Genomic DNA, 19,720 nt, shown 5'->3' on the forward strand with positions numbered 1-19,720 from the left:
TTTTGTGTGGACCGCAGGAAGAGTAGCTGCTGCTTTTGCAACAGCTAATGGGAATCCTAGTAAAATACCAAATACACACTCACACATACACACATTTTAAATACTTTATTTGAATCCACCAATCAAATGTACAAAAAAAGGATCCAAACATTTCAGAGGTCCCTGTACGCATGGCACTCAAGTGTACAGAAAGCCCCTCATTTTCCAAACAACTAGGCTGCCCATGACAGCTGAAACAGAGTAGTACCTAGCCAATTGCTTTGCCCTAGTTTTTGTCAGGCCCTCAATCTGGAGGCCACACACTGCAAGCCTGTGTATGTGGCTGAGACTGCCAAATATCAGAGCCACCAGCTTGCACCTCCACCCCAGTCTGTCCCAGCGTGCCACTAGGGGCTGGTATTTAAACAGCTTCTCGGCAAAGGCCTGCTCTATGTAGGCGTCCAATGAGCAGCCCACTTCCAAAATGAGCACCTCCACCTGGCTTCCCCCCACAACAACAATATCTGGTGTATTTGGCACACAGGTGTATTCATCAACATCAAACCAGCTTCCCCTTTTGTGCTGTTGGTGAGTGTCACAACTTCCTCGGAAGTCGGTCCCTCTCCTTGTTCGGGCGACGTTCGACGTTCGGCAGTCGACGTCACCAGTCTTCTAGCCGTCGCCGATCCACCTTTCATTTTCCTTTTGTCTTGTCTTCCCACACACCTGGTTTCAATTCCATCATTACATGTTGTGTATTTAACCCTCTGTTCCCCCCATGTCCTTGTCCGGAATTGTTTATTGTAGTGCTTGTGCACGTTATGCTGGTGTGTAACGGGTTTTGTTTACCCATTGATTTATTGTTCTGTGTACGGTGGTTTTGTTTATTAAACTGCGCCGTTGTAAATCAGTTTTTGCTCTCCTGCGCCTGACTTCTCTGCCGCCAGTACGCACCCCCTACAGTGAGACTACCTGTCTCACCTCGCTGGTTATCAGATCAACAAGGCAGTCATGTCTAGCAATGTACAAATCCTTGTATGAACAGCAGCCATTCACAACATGGGCAATGGACACCATTACATTTGGCTCATGTAGAATAGAAAATGATACCAAGGAGTGTTGTCCTGGATGTAGGATGAGATGTTCCATCATTGGTGACAGAAGCCTCCACAACAACACCGCGATCTACCACAACTGCATCAGAGGCAGTCACTGGCTCAGTTTACATGTCAGTCCATGTCCACCTGAGCTCCAGTCCGATTACACAGGTCGTTGAGGTCCGGCCAGTCTGACCAGACACCAAAGCCCGCAGCATGAGTGTTCAATTTTTCATTGGTCTTCCTCCTGAAGCCCAGGAAGTTGTCCTCTGTGTCCCTGGCCAGTGGAACCTTTGTCCCCCGTAGGTCCAGAAGAAGGGAGGCTAACTCCTTAACTGTCACGTCGTCAATGTTGTTCAAAAGGTGAGTCAGCCTGGTAGCAGTGTAAATCCACTCAATATTCAGGATACCTAAACCCCTCTACCTTTGGCTCAGGAAGAACGTTACATTCTCACCACTTGAACCGTTTTGTTATTCATTTCCCTCAGAACCTTCTGTGGGAGAGGCACATTTGCAAGCAGATGTTGAATCTTTGCTAGGGCCACCTCTCTCACAGCTTCTAGCTTCATGCCCACGGGCAGAAGGGAAATGTCAATCATTTTCAAGCCTGGTTGAATACTCATGGACAAGCTCCTCAACTTGTTCCCCCCACTTGCCAGCAACATTAAACCCCACATCCAGTCGGACCAGATGGTCTCAGGTCACAGACACGCACGCGCACGCGCATGCGCACGCGCACGCACACACACACACACACACACACACACACACACACACACACACACACACATACACGTCTTATTATGCAAACTGGATGCATTTACTGTATCTGTCAAGGGTATATCCTATTTTACCATAGGAAAAAAAGTCACCATGTTAATACTACAAAACATTTAATTGAAACCTCCATTCCTATCTCAAAATGACTCAATTTAAATGGAATTTACCCCAACCCTGATCCATTTTGGCATACATGTTTGCATAGGCACTAGAAAAGTTTACTGCTTGCTTTGATGTCTCTCTCTCTGGGCTATGATTGCGTCTTTCGACAAGGCTTCAAGAAGGCTAAGCAGGGTACAGTACTTTCAGCTCTTTTTGACTTCTCTGGTATGATTCTTCAAACTGGCTCTAGTCAGGGGATATACTGGCTCTAGATAAACTGGCTCTAGTCAGGGGATAAACTGGCTCTAGATAAACTGGCTCTAGATAAACTGGCTCTAGTCAGGGGATAAACTGGCTCTAGTCAGGGGATAAACTGGCTCTAGATAAACTGGCTCTAGATAAACTGGCTCTAGTCAGGGGATAAACTGGCTCTAGATAAACTGGCTCTAGTCAGGGGATAAACTGGCTCTAGTCAGGGGATAAACTGGCTCTAGATAAACTGGCTCTAGTCAGGGGATAAACTGGCTCTAGATAAACTGGCTCTAGATAAACTGGCTCTAGTCAGGGGATAAACTGGCTCTAGTCAAGGGATAAACTGGCTCTAGATAAACTGGCTCTAGATAAACTGGCTCTAGTCAGGGGATAAACTGGCTCTAGTCAGGGGATAAACTGGCTCTAGATAAACTGGCTCTAGATAAACTGGCTCTAGTCAGGGGATAAACTGGCTCTAGATAAACTGGCTCTAGTCAGGGGATAAACTGGCTCTAGATAAACTGGCTCTAGATAAACTGGCTCTAGTCAGGGGATAAACTGGCTCTAGTCAAGGGGTAAACTGGCTCTAGTCAGGGGATAAACTGGCTCTAGTCAGGGGATAAACTGGCTCTAGATAAACTGGCTCTAGTCGGGCGATAAACTAGCTCTAGTCAGGGGATAAACTGTCTCTAGTCAGGAGATAAACTGACTCTAGTCAGGGGAGAAACTGGCTCTAATCAGGAGATAAACTGGCTCTAGTCAGGGGATAAACTTAAATCTGCGTATTCCTCCAAAGCTCCGTTGTCCTGAGTCTGCACAACTCTGCCAGGGCCTAGGATCAAGGGAGACACGAAATGGTTTTAGTACTATATCTCCTGACACAATGATGAAAATAATCATGGCCTCTAAACCTTCAAGCTGCATACTGGACCCTATTCCAACTAAACTACTGAAAGAGCTGCTTCCTGTGCTTGGCCCTCCTATGTTGAACATAATAAACGGCTCTCTATCCACCGGATGTGTACCAAACTCACAAAAAGTTGCAGTAATATAGCCTCTCTTGAAAACGCCAAATCTTGACCCAGAAAATATAAAAAACTATCGGCCTATATCGAACCTTCCATTCCTCTCAAAAATCTTAGAAAAAGCTGTTGCGCAGCAACTCACTGACTTCCTGAAGACAAAACAATGTATACAAAACTCTTCAGTCTGGTTTTAGACCCCATCATAGCACTGAGACTGCACTTGTGAAGGTGGTAAATGACCTTTTCATGACCGAGGCTCTGCATCTGTCCTCGTGCTCCTAGATCTTAGTGCTGCTTTTGATACCATCGATCACCACATTCTTTTGGAGAGATTGGAAACCCAAATTGGTCTACACTGACAAGTTCTGGCCTGGTTTAGATCTTATCTGTCGGAAAGATATCAGTTTGTCTCTGTGAATGGTTTGTCCTCTGACAAATCAACTGTAAATTTCGGTGTTCCTCAAGGTTCCGTTTTAGGACCACTATTGTTTTCACTATATATTTTACCTCTTGGGGATGTCATTCGAAAACATAATGTTAAATTTCACTGCTATGCAGATGACACACAGCTGTAAATTTCAATGAAACATGGTGAAGCCCCAAAATTGCCCTCGCTAGAAGCCTGTGTTTCAGACATAAGGAAGTGGATGGCTGCAAACTTTCTACTTTTAAACTCGGACAAAACAGAGATGCTTGTTTTAGGTCCCAAGAAACAGAGATCTTCTGTTGAATCTGACAATTAATCTTGATGGTTGTACAGTCGTCTCAAATAAAACTGTGAAGGACCTCGGCGTTACTCTGGACCCTGATCTCTCTTTTGAAGAACATATCTGTTTCAAGGACATCTTTTTTCCATCTATGTAACATTGCAAAAATCAGAAACCTTCTGTCCAAAAATTACGCAGAAAAATATATCCATGCTTTTGTTACTTCTAGGTTGGACTACTGCAATGCTGTACTTTCCGGCTACCCGGATAAAGCACTAAATAAACTTCAGTTAGTGCTAAATACGGCTGCTAGAATCCTGACTAGAACTAAAAAATTTGATCATATTACTCCAGTGCTAGCCTCCCTACACTGGCTTATTGTTAAGGCAAGGGCTGATTTCAAGGTTTTACTGCTAACCTACAAAGCATTACATGGGCTTGCTCCTACCTATCTTTCCGATTTGGTCCTGCCGTACATACCTACACGTACGCTACGGTTACAAGACGCAGGCCTCCTAATTGTCCCTAGAATTTCTAAGCAAACAGCTGGAGGCAGGGCTTTCTCCTATAGAGCTCCATTTTTATGGAATGGTCTGCCTACCCATGTGAGAGACGCAGACTCGGTCTCAACCTTAAAGTCTTTACTGAAGACTCATCTCTTCAATAGGTCCTATGATTGAGTGTAGTCTGACCCAGGAGTGTGAAGGTGAACGGAAAGGCTCTGGAGCAACGAACCGCCCTTGCTGTCTCTGCCTGGCCAGTTCCCCTCTCTCCACTGGGATTCTCTGCCTCTAACCCTATTACAGGGGCTGAGTCACTGGCTTATTGGTGTTCTTCCATGCCGTCCCTAGGACGGGTGCGTCGCTTGAGTGGGTTGAGTCACTGATGTGGTCTTCCTATCTGGGTGGGCGCACCCCTTTGGGTTGTGCCGTGGCGGAGATCTTTGTGGGCTATACTTGGCCTTGTCTCAGGATGGTAAGTTGGTGGTTGAAGATATCCCTCTAGTGGTGTGGGGGCTGTGCTTTGGCAAAGTGGGTAGGGTTATATCCTGCCTGTTTGGCCCAGTCCGGGGGTATCATCGGATGGGGCCACAGTGTCTCCTGACCCCTCCTGTCTCAGCCTCCAGTATTTATGCTGCAGTAGTTTATGTGTCGGGGGGCTAGGGTCAGTCTGTTATATCTGGAGTATTTCTCCTGTCTTATCCGGTGTCCTGTGTGAATTTAAGTATGCTCTCTCTAATTCTTTCTTTCTTTCTCTCTCTCGGAGGACCTGAGCCCTAGGACCATGCCTCAGGACTACCTGGCATGATGACTCCTTGCTGTCCCCAGTCCACCTGGCCGTGCTGCTGCTCCAGTTTCAACTGTTCTGCCTGCGGCTATGGAACCCTGACCTGTTCACCGGACGTGCTACCAGTCCCAGACCTGCTGTTTTCAACTCTCTAGAGACAGCAGGAGCGGTAGAGATACTCTCAATGATCGGCTATGAAAAGCCAAATGACATTTACTCTTGAGGTGCTGACTTGTTCCACCCTCGACAACTACTGTGATTATTATTATTTGACCATGCTGGTCATTTATGAATATTTGAACATCTTGGCCATGTTCTGTTATAATCTCCACCCAGCACAGCCAGAAGAGGACTGGCCACCCCTCATAGCCTGGTTCCTCTCTAGGTTTCTTCCTAGGTTTTGGCATTTCTAGGGAGTTTTTCCTAGCCACCGTGCTTCTACGCCTGCATTGCTTGCTGTTTGGGGTTTTAGGCTGGGTTTCTGTACAGCACTTTGAGATACCAGCTGATTAAAGAAGGGCTATATAAATACATTTGATTTGATGATAAACTGGCTCTAGTCAGGAGATAAACTGGCTCTAGTCAGGGGATAAACTGGCTCTAGTCAGGGGATAAACTGGCTCTAGTCAGGGGATTAACTGGCTCTAGTCAGGGGATAAACTGGCTCTAGTCAGGGGATAAACTGGCTCTAGTCAGGGGATAAACTGGCTCTACTCAGGGGATAAACTGGCTCTAGTCAGGGGATAGACTGGCTCTAGTCAGGGGATAAACTGGATCTAGTCAGGGGATAAACTGGCTCTAGTCAGGGGATAAACTGGCTCTACTCAGGGGATAAACTGGCTCTAGTCAGGGGATAAACTGGCTCTAGTCAGGGGATAAACTGGCTCTACTCAGGGGATAAACTGGCTCTAGTCAAGGGATAAACTGGCTCTACTTAGGGGATAAACTGGCACTGGTCAGGGGATAAACTGGCTCTAGTCAGGGGGTAAACTGGCTCTAGTCAGGGTGTAAACTGGCTCTACATAAACTGGCTCTAATCGGGGGATAAACTAGCTCTAGTCAGGGGATAAACTGGCTCTAATCAGGAGATAAACTGGCTTAAGTCAGGGGATAAACTCTCACTAGGAAGGAGATATAGTGTTGTGTTTATTAGGATCCCTTTTCATTACTCTCCCACATAATTAACTAACATCAAGGGATTATACATGAGTGAATCATCACACACACACGTGTGCTCTTTTTCTCTCTCTCACCCTCTCTTTCTATCCCTCTCTTCATCTCTCCCTGTTTTTATTCCTTCTCCAGCTGGAGGAGATGCTCCCTGGTTCCGTTTGCTGGATTGGCAGATTGTTTTTACGGTGCGACCTCTTAAATCTTCCCCCTCTCCTCCTCTCTATTGTTTTAGAGATGTTTGATTTGGTTCCCACGGAGCTTAGTGGTCGTAACTCTGGGCTTTGGACGGAATATGGAAGTCAGGACACTGAAACTGTCCCAGGGACACCAACCGGCTCCAGACATCCCATGTTGCAAATTACTTTGTGATGCATAAAGTGACGTCCATGCATACCAAGTAGGCTGGTAAACTAATGTGGATATTGGAACATGTATCAATGCTGTTTTGACTTACAAGCAATATTTCTTACCCCGCTGTTCTTATTGGACAATTACATTCAATGCTTACCTTGACTTTACCCCCTAGTTGACGAAGATAACATTCCAATGTACATCAACCATCTGGGAAAGAGTTAGAGAAGACAGGTGAGAGGTTGATGGGGGGGGGGGGATTGGTGTCTTCCATCGATGCATATCAACCGGGGCCAAGACCCCATCCCTCGTGGTTGAATAGACAGCAGTGGTTGGCACATCGTATGACCAAACAATCAAGAGAACTCATCCAAGTATGAGCAAATGATAGACGGTGAACAACAGTGCCAGACAAGGATGACAGTGTTCTGAAGCAACGTTTTGGAGTAGAGTTTGACCCTGGGTGCTGTGAGACTTGGAGACTGTGGGTGATGTTTATTTGCTTTCAGAGAGATTCCAAGTTCATATTATTTTATTTTCTCCTTTGCAGGAATTCTCATTTCCTGTCATGTCAGAAGGGAACATGATGGGAGTGGATTTCAACGCAGTGTGTGTCCAGTGTGTGTGTGTGTGTGTGTGTGTGTGTGTGTGTGTGTGTGTGTGTGTGTGTGTGCGCGCGCCTCCTACTGTGGTTAAGTCAACAGTGGGGAGAAGGGTGTTTGTGGTGGCACAATGCCTGGCCACACACACACACACACGCACGCACGCACGCACGCACGCACACACACACACACACACACACACACACACACACACTTGATTTCTCCAAGCTGTTAGGCCAAGCAAACCCCCTAGTCCTAGGGCACAACCCAAACGGTACCCTATCCCCTATATGTTGCACCCCTTGGGTCCTGGTCAAAATTAGTGCAATGATTCCATAGGGAATAGGGTGCCATTTAGGACGCAGCCCCAGTCTTCAAAGCTGGGTAGCGTTTCAATGAAGGGGACAGTTCAGCATTCCTGAAAGGCCGGAGCACGGATGGAAATTCCAGATAGCTCTCAGACTGCTGGCAACAGGGAACACACATACACACACACAAATACACACACCTACACACACACCTACACACACACAGTACAGGCAGGATGGCACTTTGACCCAGTGTCTCCATGAAGTGTATAGAGTTGGCCATGAAGTTTAGAGTTGGCCGTGTTGTTGGCCGTGTTGCTGGCTGTGTTGTTGACCATGTTGCTGGCCGTGTTGCTGGACATGTTGTTGACCATGTTGCTGGCCGTGTGGCTGGACGTGTTGTTGGAAGTGTTGCTGGCTATTCTTGCTCGCTGTGTTGCTGGCCGTGAAGTTGGCCGTGTTGCTTGCAGTGTTGCTGGCCGTGTTGTTGGACGTGTTCAAAGGAGGGGGCAGACAGCTCCTATAACCTTTTAACACCGATGCCAGATATGAGAAGCAGGTACGGGGAGTCAACATTTAATCAGGAACAGACAGGTAACAGAACAGCGTCAGCACACGGGTAAACAAAGACATACGACAATTAATGCTGAAGCAGGGAACAGAGCGGGGAACCAGACATATATAGGGAAGGTAATGACAGAGGTGATTGAGTCCAGGTGAGTCCAAATAATTGCTGATGCGCGTGACGGGGACGGGGACGGGGGGTGTGTAATGATGGTGGCAGGAGTGCGTAATGCTGGGGAGCCTGGCACCCTCGAGCACCAGGGGGGAAGAGCGGGAGCAGGCGTGACACACATCTAAAATAATAACACATCAAGTCTGCCAGGACTCTGATCCCATTTGAACAGAGAGGTTTTACACACATCCAACATAAAAACATATCAAGTGCTATTGAACAAAGGGAGACAGTACAGATAAAGGGGGAATGTCCACTCCCCTAAGCTTTATAAAATATCCATTTGTGTGTGGCCTTTTTCTCAATCTAACTTACCATGTGTAGGGCCAGGAGTTTTGATCCCATAATTTACCATATGTAGGGACAGGAGTTTTGATCCCATAATTTACCATGTGTAGGGCCAGGAGTTTTGATCCCATAATTTACCATGTGTAGGGCCAGGAGTTTTGATCCCATAATTTACCATGTGTAGGGCCAGGAGTTTTGATCCCATCATTTACCATGTGTAGGGCCAGAAGTTTTGAACCCATAATTTACCATGTGTAGGGACAGGAGTTTTGATCCCATAATTTACCATGTGTAGGGCCACGAGTTTTGAACCCATAATTTACTATGTGTAGGGCCACGAGTTTTGATTCCATAATTTACCATGTGTAGGGCCAGGAGTTTTTCTATCCAGAATGTTGAAGATGAGCTTTCTGTACATATCATATTTAGCAGATGTTTTGCGGGTGTAGTGAAATGCTTGTGCTTAAACTGCTACTTTTGTGGTCATAACATTATGTATAATGACACCAATGGGCCTACTGTATAACTAGCTGCCACCTAATACATAGGTGCCAAACTAAATTTAAAGCCAATCTAACCAAACCTAATTCCGGTACTCTTCATTAAGAGAGCCTAAAGCCAAAACAACTTCTACCCACAGCCATCTTCAAGACGTCACAGAAAAGGGCTTTAAACACAAACTGGCATTTGGGGATGGAAACCAAAACCATGCATATTTTGTAAAATGTATATTGTATACATTAGGATTGAAAATGAAGCATGTTTCATGTGTGTGTGTGTGTGTGTGTGTGTGTGTGTGTGTGTGTGTGTGTGTGTGTGTGTGTGTGTGTGTGTGTGTGTGTGTCCATTCATTATGAACATTTCAGATTTCCAGCCCAGTGATAATGTTCCACTGATGTGCACATTCAGACACATTCAGAGGTCAGAATGAGATGCTTTATGAGTTCATCAGCTTGCATTACAATCCCAGTATGAAGGGGAATGCATGCATTCAACCATTGTGGTAATCCGACCTCCCCAAACTAGCAATTTACCCTGGCCATTTGCCCTCCGCTGGTGAACCAAAACCAATATCCCCTATATTTCAGGCCTCAGTCAAACACTGACAACTATAAACAAACATCTTGGCCATACCGTGTGCCTGTGTCAATCCACACACACACGCTCATGCACACCCTCGCACACACATGCATTTGTGCACGCACGCAGTCGCTAATCAGAAGACACCTGCACCTTTTCATTTACCCTATCACAGCCCCTTTCCCTTGGTTTAAAAACCCAGTCAGTTGTTTTCTCCCCAGATCAATCTCTTTGTGTTCTATCTCTCTCTGTAACTCATTATCTCTCAATCGCTCCCTCTGTTTCCCCCAGCTCTTTCTCTCTATGGATTGATCTCTCTTGTGTTTTTGCAACTACATGTCACTTTGTCTGTCAGCCTGTGAGTATTGTTTTGTTAAAGTGTTGACTGTTTGTTGGTGGGAAAAGGGGGTACCAAGACAAGTCGCCCATGGGCATACATTACCCGTAGGAATACTTTGTCTAAGTACCCTAGTTAGAACTGGGCGGACCACCCACTGTATTTTTGGTTAGTTAGCTTGCTGTTATTGAAATAGGCTAGTCTAGCTTAGCGGTGTTTTTGGATTACAGTTTCTTTCCTTGGGTCCAGCTCAGCCCCTTTTCTCATACCCCTTTACCGTGTGTTTAAAAATAAACCTTTAGTGTTTGAAGGGTAAATTTCAGTTGTCTGTGGTTTTTGTTCTCACTGTTTATCACTGTTATAATTTGCAAGAGTTATGTTACGGTCTCGTTTCCATCCCCCCTAGACTGCAGGGCCAAAGGGATTCGTAACACATGGCATTCAAAGAAATTTAAAAAATGAAAGACTTGATCCATTTTTTGAGAAATATGTTTCTGCTTCCATGAAAAACCATAGGAGAAATTGTAGCTCGAAAATACTTTGTTCTTGTCTTAGCAAAAGCCTAGATGTGAGTGTGTGTGTCTTGTCTCACTATGTTTGACTACGGGCTGACGGTGTAGCTAAAGTTAAAGCAGCAATATCAGGAGATTTGAGGACACTTGAAGCCTGGGGAAATATGTGCCAGCCTGTAGACACACACACACATACACTGGGGGAATATCTGCCAGGCTGCGATTGGACATGCATCCATTCATGCAATCTGAGGTAAACAGCAGGATTCAGATGTTGTTAGCTCAGCATGCTTCCTATTATGGAGGCTAGTCTAGTGTTAGATCTTATTTACATTCAGAATGGATAGATGTTTCTGTGTGTGGTTGCGTACATGCATGTGTGTGAGAGAACGATGGGGGCAAAGAGGGATGGTGGGAAGGAGTGAGGTGGGAGTGAGGAATGGACGAGAATGAGAATACTTCTTGTACTAGCCGTGAATTGCTTATCTTAAACGGTTCCCAACTGCTACTGTACCGTTTGGCACTCACACTCTAATGATAAATGTTTCATAAAGAAACTCACTACAGGTATGGAATTAAACACCCTGTTATATACACAATGGTTATGACACACGTACACGCAATCACTCTGGACTCAATGAACTATGATGGCTGCAGCGAATTAGCTGGCAAAACAAAGTTGGATGTGAACCTGCGACACTAAGCTCTTACAACTAACTCACTGTTAAATGTACCAACGATTGTTGATTATGTAAATTATAGCTGTCTCGCGTTTCTCCCTCAGTGTTTGTGCTTGACTACTTTATACTGTCAACACAATCAATCATACATATATCACCTAATGTTGTGTTAGATCTTTTTATTAACTTAAGTTCTTGTGAACATTACAAGTTTTGAACTTATATTTGCTATTTATGGCCTGTAGGCCTCATTGACCTGAGCTCATACAACTCGTTTTTGAGTAAAAAAAACTATGTATGGATTATGTTGACTATAACAAATACTCAGATGAAACATATTGTGCTATTTATCACAGACCACTTTGTGTCACAGTTAAACAAGGACTCTCTCCTCCTCACCAGTGTCACGATCAAAGATATGATCAAGAGCCTCACATACAGTATATTGTTTGGTCATTGTGCTGCCACAGAATGAATTGTGAGCAAGGCCTCAAAAAAGCTTTATATACCAGAGCTGCAAGAAAAGTTCTATATATTATTGAAACAATGTTGCGATTGTTTGTGAGAATGCCATCAGGTGGGGTTCCCATGGGGAAAGATTCTATTGGGGAAAGGTTCCCATGGGGGTTACCATGGAAGCCAAGAAGGGGAGTGAGGTGTGTGTGTGTGTGTGTGTGTGTGTGTGTGTGTGTGTGTGTGTGTGTGTGTGTGTGTGTGTGTGTGTTCAAACACACATGCATGTGGGGGTCTGGGAGAGGAAGTGTGTCTGAACTCAATTTTATACTCTAATTGTAGTCTCACCCATTCATTGCTAATGACTGGTCAAAGGGAACACCACGTGTACACAAGTTAAATAAATCGGCCAAAATGTAAGGAAAATCATCCAAATGTATTTGTGTGTTCAGATGCCCTGTGTGGACAAAGTCATGGAACCTTATGACAATCAGATTAAATGAACTACATTTTTCAGAGAGAACTTGCAAATCGGTCCAATTCGACTGGAACACAGCAATGTTGATTGTTGCCTCAAGTTTCTCTCTCAGTCTTCCTGCTTGACTGAGTTATCAAGGAAACAGCAGGAGATAACGGTTGTTGTTTTTTACAGCTGATGGAGAGAAGGATGAAAAAGCAGGCATTTCCTATTAATTATTAATAAACTTGGGAAACCACAAAGTGTAAAAGAAAAATGACCTCAGGTTTTTACACAGAGGAATCCGTGATCTATCGTTACACAGCATCCTATCTTTGAAGACTCTTGTCTGCACTTTCATATCTCAGAACTTCTCTTTCTTCCACATCGTTGGTATAATTATAAACTATCCAAGTTCTGTAATTACCTATTACCTACCACTCACCCCAGAACATCTGCATCTCTCTCTCTCTCTGTCTGTCTCTCTGTCTGTCTCACACACACGACACCCACACGCTCGAGCCGCGCTAGTGTGTTCCCGCCCTCCCGCGAAGCTCGAGCCGCGCAGTCCCAAGAGCAGACGAATTCAGCACGGGACAGATCCTGCACCGTCTCAAGGCAACATGTCGACTGAGGTAAGAATGGACATTTTTCTAATTGTGAAAGAAACGGAACAGAAGGTTGATTTTGTCTCATTTGGTTCGTCTGATAGCGATATGCACTTTATCCTTGCGGTGCCTTTTGATTCAACGGAGGAGATACGGGCTGTTTGAATGAACAACGAAGTAGCCTACACCTGGTGTATTGTGTCATTCGGTGGCGGGAGGGCCGTTTTAACACGGCGGAAAACGGGGTTCAAGAGCAAGAAGGCAGCTGGCAGCAAACTGCATCATATTTTACCTATCGGCCAAATATAATGACCGTAGCTCTTTTTCTTTCATCGGTAGACCACTGTATGTTCTGAATGTCAAAGAAAGAGTAACTGTCAATTCCGTTATCCAAGACGCATATCAATGTATGAATCTTGATTAACGTATGTCTGTGTCCCTCCATGACTCCAACTTGGTTGGTCGGATGGGTGCACGCACCTAGAGGTCTCTCCACCATATAATGATCAGTACCATGGACAGAGGCAAAGATTGCTATGCGGAGCTGGCTGAGTTCTAAATGAGATTCTGGGTTAGACATTTTACATTACATTTTACATGACATATTAGGAATTTAGCAGACCCTCTTATCCAGAGACATACAGTGGTGAGTGCATACATTTTCATGCTTTTTTGAAGACGAAGCATCCTGACATGAAGAGTAACCTGGCCTAAAACCTAAAGAGTAGTCTGGCCTAAAACCTAAAGAGTAACCTGGCCTAAAACCTAAAGAGTAACCTGGCCTAAAAACTAAAGAGGAACCTGGCCTAAAACCTAAAGAGTAGTCTGGCCTAAAACCTAAAGAGTAACCTGGCCTAAAACCTGAAGAGGAACCTGGCCTAAAACCTGAAGAGGAACCTGGCCTAAAACCTAAAGAGTAGTCTGGCCTAAAACCTAAAGACTTGTGCAGCCTTGGCTCTTGCTCAGTGGGGGTAAACAGTCTTGAAATGTGTAGATAATCTGTGTTCAACACCAGGTTGGTCACACCAGGAATCCGAACAGGATTTCAACACTCCTTTCTAAGTCATCTGAACAGGATTTCAACACTCATTTCTAAGTCATCCGAACAGGATTTCAACACTCATTTCTAAGTCATCTGAACAGGATTTCAACACTCATTTCAACACTCATTTCTTGTCAAAACTGTTCAAAGCTGCTCTGGCACCCCAATGGTGGAACAAGCTCCCTCACGACGCCAGGACAGCGGAGTCAATCACCACCTTCCGGAGACACCTGAAACCCCACCTCTTTAAGGAATACCTGGGATAGGATAAAGTAATCCTTCTAACCCCCCCCCAAAAATTTTTTTTTGTAAGTCGCTCTGGATAAGGGTGTCTGCTAAATGACGTAAATGTAAATGTAAGTCATCTGAACAGGATTTCAACACTCACAGTCATCTGGATTGTAGCTGCCTATATTCCCTAGCCTGGATGTGCTGTGATGCTGTGTCCTCTAACTAACAGCATCAACAACTCACACACAAACACACACCGTTCACAAACAAATTCCTCTAACTAACAGCATGTGTGTGAGTGTGTGCGTGTGTGTGTGTGTGTGTGCGTGCACGTGGGTGTGTGTGGCTGTGTAGCTGTGTTATTTTTAGCAGGTTGTAATGCCAGCAGGGATGTGCTCTGACTGTTTGCCTGTAGTGGTGTCGCTGTCTGATGGGGTGACTGTCCTGGTTGTCTGATGTTACTGTCTGATGGGGTGACTGTCCTGGTTGTCTGATGTCACTCTGTGATGGGGTGACTGTCCTGGGTGTCTGATGTCACTCTGTGATGGGGTGACTGTCCTGGCTGTCTGATGTCTCTGTGTGATGGCATATTATATTATCCTTTTAACCACTAATCTGATAAATTGGTTATTATTTAATTAAAATAAAGCAGTTACATGTCACTCAATAGACACTCCTGTCCAAACAGTACAGTGAGTGCATACATTTGTTGTGTCATCCTTGCAGGAATTGAACCCTCAACCTTTGAGAGGCTACCGCCACGCACTAACCAACTGGCGTTTTGACCAGTGAAGGGCTTAGACTGTGACCCAAAATGGCACCCTATTCCCTACTTAGTGCACTACTTTTGACCAAAGAACTATGGCACTAAGGAATAGGGTGCCATTTGGGACACAGACTTAGTGTCCTGGGATGTTGTTCTGACTCCTCTACCCTCTACAGAGGGGTGGGGGGCAGAGCTGTACCCTCTACAGATGGGTAGGGGGCAGAGCTGTACCCTGTACAGATGGGTAGGGGGCAGAGCTGTACCATTTACAAATGGGTAGGGGGCAGAGCTGTACCCTCTACAGATGGGTAGGGGGCAGAGCTGTACCCTTTACAGATTGGTGGAGGGCAGAGCTGTACCCTCTACAAATGGGTGGGGGGCAGAGCTGTACCCTGTACAGATTGGTGGAGGGCAGAGCTGTACCCTATACAGAGGGGTGGAGAGCAGAGCTGTACCCTTTACAGATGGGTGGAGAGCAGCGCTGTACCCTTTACAGATGGATAGGGGGCAGAGCTGTACCCTTTACAGATGAGTAGGGGGCAGAGCTGTACCATTTACAGATGGGTGGAGAGCAGAGCTGTACCATTTACAGATGGGTAGGGGGCAGAGCTGTACCCTCTACAGATGGGTGGAGAGCAGAGCTGTACCCTTTACAGATGGGTAGGGGGCAGAGCTGTACCATTTACAGATGGGTAGGGGGCAGAGCTGTACCCTTTACAGATGGGTAGAGGGCGGAGCTGTACCATTTACAGATGGGTAGGGGGCAGAGCTGTACCATTTACAGATGGGTAGGGGGCAGAGCTGTACAATTTACAGATGGGTAGGGGGCAGAGCTGCACAGCCTATGGTATTGTATGTCTGTGAGGCTTCAGCTCAGCCCAGTGACTAAATCTGTGCTGAAATACTCACACTAACCACATTAATGCTACTATTTGTGATGTAAATTGATTACGTAGTGTGTTTATTGGTCATAGTATGGATGGAGTTAGTGTGCCAAAAGTTCCCGGATGTCATACTACATTTGCCAAAATAAGAGGTATACAAGCAGTGGACACTAGGGCCCATAATGTATACAAGCAGTGGACACTAGGGCCCATAATGTATACAAGCAGTGGACACTAGGGCCCATAATGTATACAAGCAGTGGACACTAGGGCCCATAATGTATACAAGCAGTGGACACTAGGGCCCATTCTTCAGAAAATGGGCATGGCTTCACAACGTTTTCAGATTTAAAGAAGATGGTGGAAATATGTTCAACGAGAGCAGATACAAATTCATTGCTTTAATGAATTATGACAAATGTTAACAAAATGTTCAGCAATGTCATAAAGTAATGACTTTTCAAATAAGTTACATTGGCTGACAATTTGTTGGCTACGCTTTCCTTGTGAAACGGATAGCATTTCATTACAGCGATATGTACCGGTATGTTAGCTAGCTAGCTAACGTTAGTTGGCTACTAATGCATAACTTGCCAGTATTTTAACTAAATGCTAATTATCTAACTACCCAACGTTTATTGACTGATTTTTTCCCGTCATTCTTGGTTTAGCTAAGTGGTATAGTCATTGTGCATTCTCAATGGACATTCGTGTGCATTTGTAAATTCTCTCTGGCTATCTACTCTGGTTTCAGAGCACTCTCGTCTGAGTGTACCAGAGCGCAGAATAACTGATGCATTTACAAACGCTCAACACTAGTTGAATGTGGCCGGTGTCAGTAAACATCGGCAAAAAAGTGTAATTAAATTGTTGCCAGCAGCACAGTTACAGTCACCACACTCTGGATAACATAAAAACTACCTAACCAGCTCTGCTAGGATGAGTAAAATGGTCAAAGTGGGGAGTTCTCTCATTTGTGTCTGGAAGTAGCTAGCAAGTTAGCCAGTTAGCTTGGGTGCTTGACTGCTGTTGTGATGTCAGAACGCTCGGATCAACCCTACTCCTCAGCCAGAGCATCCAGTGTCTGCTCTGAACGCTACGAATTTACAAACGGACAATCTGACAACGCTCTGAAATGACAAACTGACAATCTGACAACGCTCTGAAATTACGAATTGACAATCTGACAACGCTCTGAAATGACGAACTGACAATCTGACAACGCTCTGAAATGACGAACTGACAATCTGACAACGCTCTGAAATTACGAACTGACAATCTGACAACGCTCTGAAATGACAAACTGACAATCTGACAACGCTCTGAAATGACGAACTGACAATCTGACAACGCTCTGAAATGACGAACTGACAATCTGACAACGCTCTGAAATGACGAACTGACAATCTGACAACGCTCTGAAATGACGAACTGACAATCTGACAACGCTCTGAAATTACGAACTGACAATCTGACAACGCTCTGAAATGACGAACTGACAATCTGACAACGCTCTGAAATTACGAACTGACAATCTGACAACGCTCTGAAATGATGAACTGACAATCTGACAACGCTCTGAAATTACGAACTGACAATCTGACAACGGTAGGCAGGTATAGCGCTAGTACACTCAACTGAAAGGATACCGTTCGTTTACAGTATACTAAACTGAACTAATAGTATATTGTATGTAGTATATACTCAGTAAGTATGTAGTTTACAATATGTTAGTGTGGGTATTTTGTCTCAGGCGGTCTCACTCTCTGACCTGCCCCGCTGGTTAACGCTCTTGTGTGTGCGTATGTGGGGGAGGGGGGTGTCAAGGTCTTTGCTGTCCACTGTAGCAAGCACAGTTGTTGCTCAGAGACTCCTAGGCCTTGTCAGACTGTATTCTGTGTTCTGTCAGACCCACTGGTTTGTGGAGCCCAGCGTGAGATAGGGTTTCTGACCATGTGTAAGTTAGGCAGTGGAGCCAAACACTGAGCTGTCAGATTGATCAGTTGTGTTTCCAGGCCTTCGAGTTGATGGCAGAGCCGTGCTGATTTTCTCTGCTGGTCCATCAAACGCACACACACACACACACACACACACACACACACACACACACACACACACACACACACACACACACACACACACACACACACACACACACACACACACACACACACACACACACACACAGGTGACACATCTCATGTCCAAGACCCATCAATTATCCATGACATATTTCATGTGAACAGGCTGCTGCCGTTTGTAGCCATCACCCACTGGAGTCTCAAATGCAGCTCATATAGCAGCCAGGTCACCCATGATACAAGTCAGTAATCGACGTCCATCCATGTCTGAGAACGTAGGTTTCGGTTTTGCAAGGGTTTTGTGGACTGGAATGGTGGACAGGCATAAGCATCTGTCTCTTATTTCAAAGGTTGCAAGTTCAAACCCAGTGATGGAAAGTCATTTTTTTGTTTTAAGCCTATCCCAAACCTTAACCCTTACTTTAACCCTTAACCCTTACTTTAACCATTCTGAGTTGAGGCCTAACATCCAGAGGAAAGCAGTCAGACCAAGCTGGTTGTTGAAAAGGAGAGAGAGTGCCCTCTGTACGAGAACCAAAAAGGATGCTCCTATGGGGACAGCCAAAGAACCCTTTCGGAACAATTTTTTCTAAGAAGGTGTGTGTATGTGTGTGTGTCTGTGTCTGTGTTTGTGTGTCTGTGTCGTGTGTGGAGCGAGAGAAACAGAGAGGGGAGAGAGGAAAGAGAGAGAGGGGAGAGAGAGAGAGGAAAGAGAGAGGGGAGAGAGAGGGAGAGAGAAAGACAGAGAGACAGAGAGAAAGAGAGAGACAGAGAAAGAGAGAAAAAGAGAGATAGACAGGGACAGACAGAGAGACAGTCAGGCAGTCAAACAGTCAGACAGAGAGACAGTCAGGCAGTCAAACAGTCAGACAAGCAGACAGACCGTCAGGCAGGCAGGCAGACAGACAGCGAGACAGACAGACAGACAGACAGACAGACAGACAGACAGGCAAACATACAGACAGACAGAGAGACAGTCAGACAGTCAGGCAGACAGTCAAGCAGACAAAGGCAGTCAGGGAGACAGAGGTAGACAAAACAGGGAGGAAGAAGGGAAGGAAATGGAGGTAAGGCCAATGAAAGGGAAGAGGGATGAAGGGAGAGAAGGGTGGAGGGAGAGAAGGATGAAGGCAGAGAAGGATGAAGGCAGAGAAGGGTGGAGGGAGAGAGGGATGAAGGGAGAGAAGGATGAAGGGAGAGAAGGATGAAGGCAGAAAAGGATGAAGGGAGAGAAGGATGGAGAGAGGGATGAAGGGAGAGAAGGATGGAGGGAGAGAGGGATGAAGGGAGAGAAGGATGGAGGGAGAGAGGGTTGAAGGGAGAGAAGGATGGAGGGAGGGAGCCAGACAGACAGTGAGACAGAAAACAGAAGCCCTGCGTAATGATTTAATAGTCTAATTGTTCTCTCCAATCAGTCCTCTCTAAGGAATAATGGAATTAGTGTGTGTGTGTGTGTGTGTGTGTGTGTGTGTGTGTGTGTGTGTGTGTGTGTGTGTGTGTGTTTGTGTGTGTGTGTGTGTGTGTGTGTGTGTGTGTGTGTGTGTGTGTGTGTGTGTTTGGGGGGGAGTTTGTGTGTGTGTGGGGGGGGTTGTTTTGTAACTAGTCTGTGTTTTAGTTGTTTCCATGTAGCCTGTTTTAAAAAGACAAGTGTTGTGCATAATGTAATGTAACTTCTATGTTTGACTTTAGCTGCTGATTGGCTAAGGAAAAATCTAAGCCAATGAGATCTTCAGAACTTTATTCTGTATTCATGATGAATGTATGTTTTTTTTTACGCGGAATGAGGGATAACTCGGTTTGTTGTTTTGGAAAATTTGGAAAGTTTCTGAAAAAGTGTTGTATTAAAAAAGTTTGATAACTAGCTACCTTTTGAGTTTGGATCCCTCAACGCGGTTGGTAATC

General features: G+C 45.3%; 1 protein-coding gene across 4 annotated transcripts in view; it reads left to right on the forward strand.

Moving 5' to 3' along the window:
* The first annotated feature begins 12,746 nt into the window (after positions 1 to 12,746).
* Positions 12,747 to 19,720, forward strand: part of LOC115193537 (golgin subfamily A member 7B-like) — a 33,546-nt gene continuing 26,572 nt past the window's right edge. For all 4 annotated transcript variants that reach the window (XR_003878196.1, XR_003878197.1, XR_003878198.1 and 1 more), the window contains exon 1: positions 12,747 to 12,841. Coding sequence is in view for 1 of the 4 variants with exons in the window: in XM_029752251.1 (XP_029608111.1) it covers positions 12,830 to 12,841 (12 nt within the window). In the remaining 3 variants the exon portion in view is untranslated. The remainder of the gene's footprint in view (positions 12,842 to 19,720) is intronic.

This window comes from Salmo trutta, chromosome 5 (genome assembly GCF_901001165.1).
Source record: "Salmo trutta chromosome 5, fSalTru1.1, whole genome shotgun sequence".
In the NCBI taxonomy this organism is placed as follows: Eukaryota; Metazoa; Chordata; class Actinopteri; order Salmoniformes; family Salmonidae; genus Salmo; species Salmo trutta.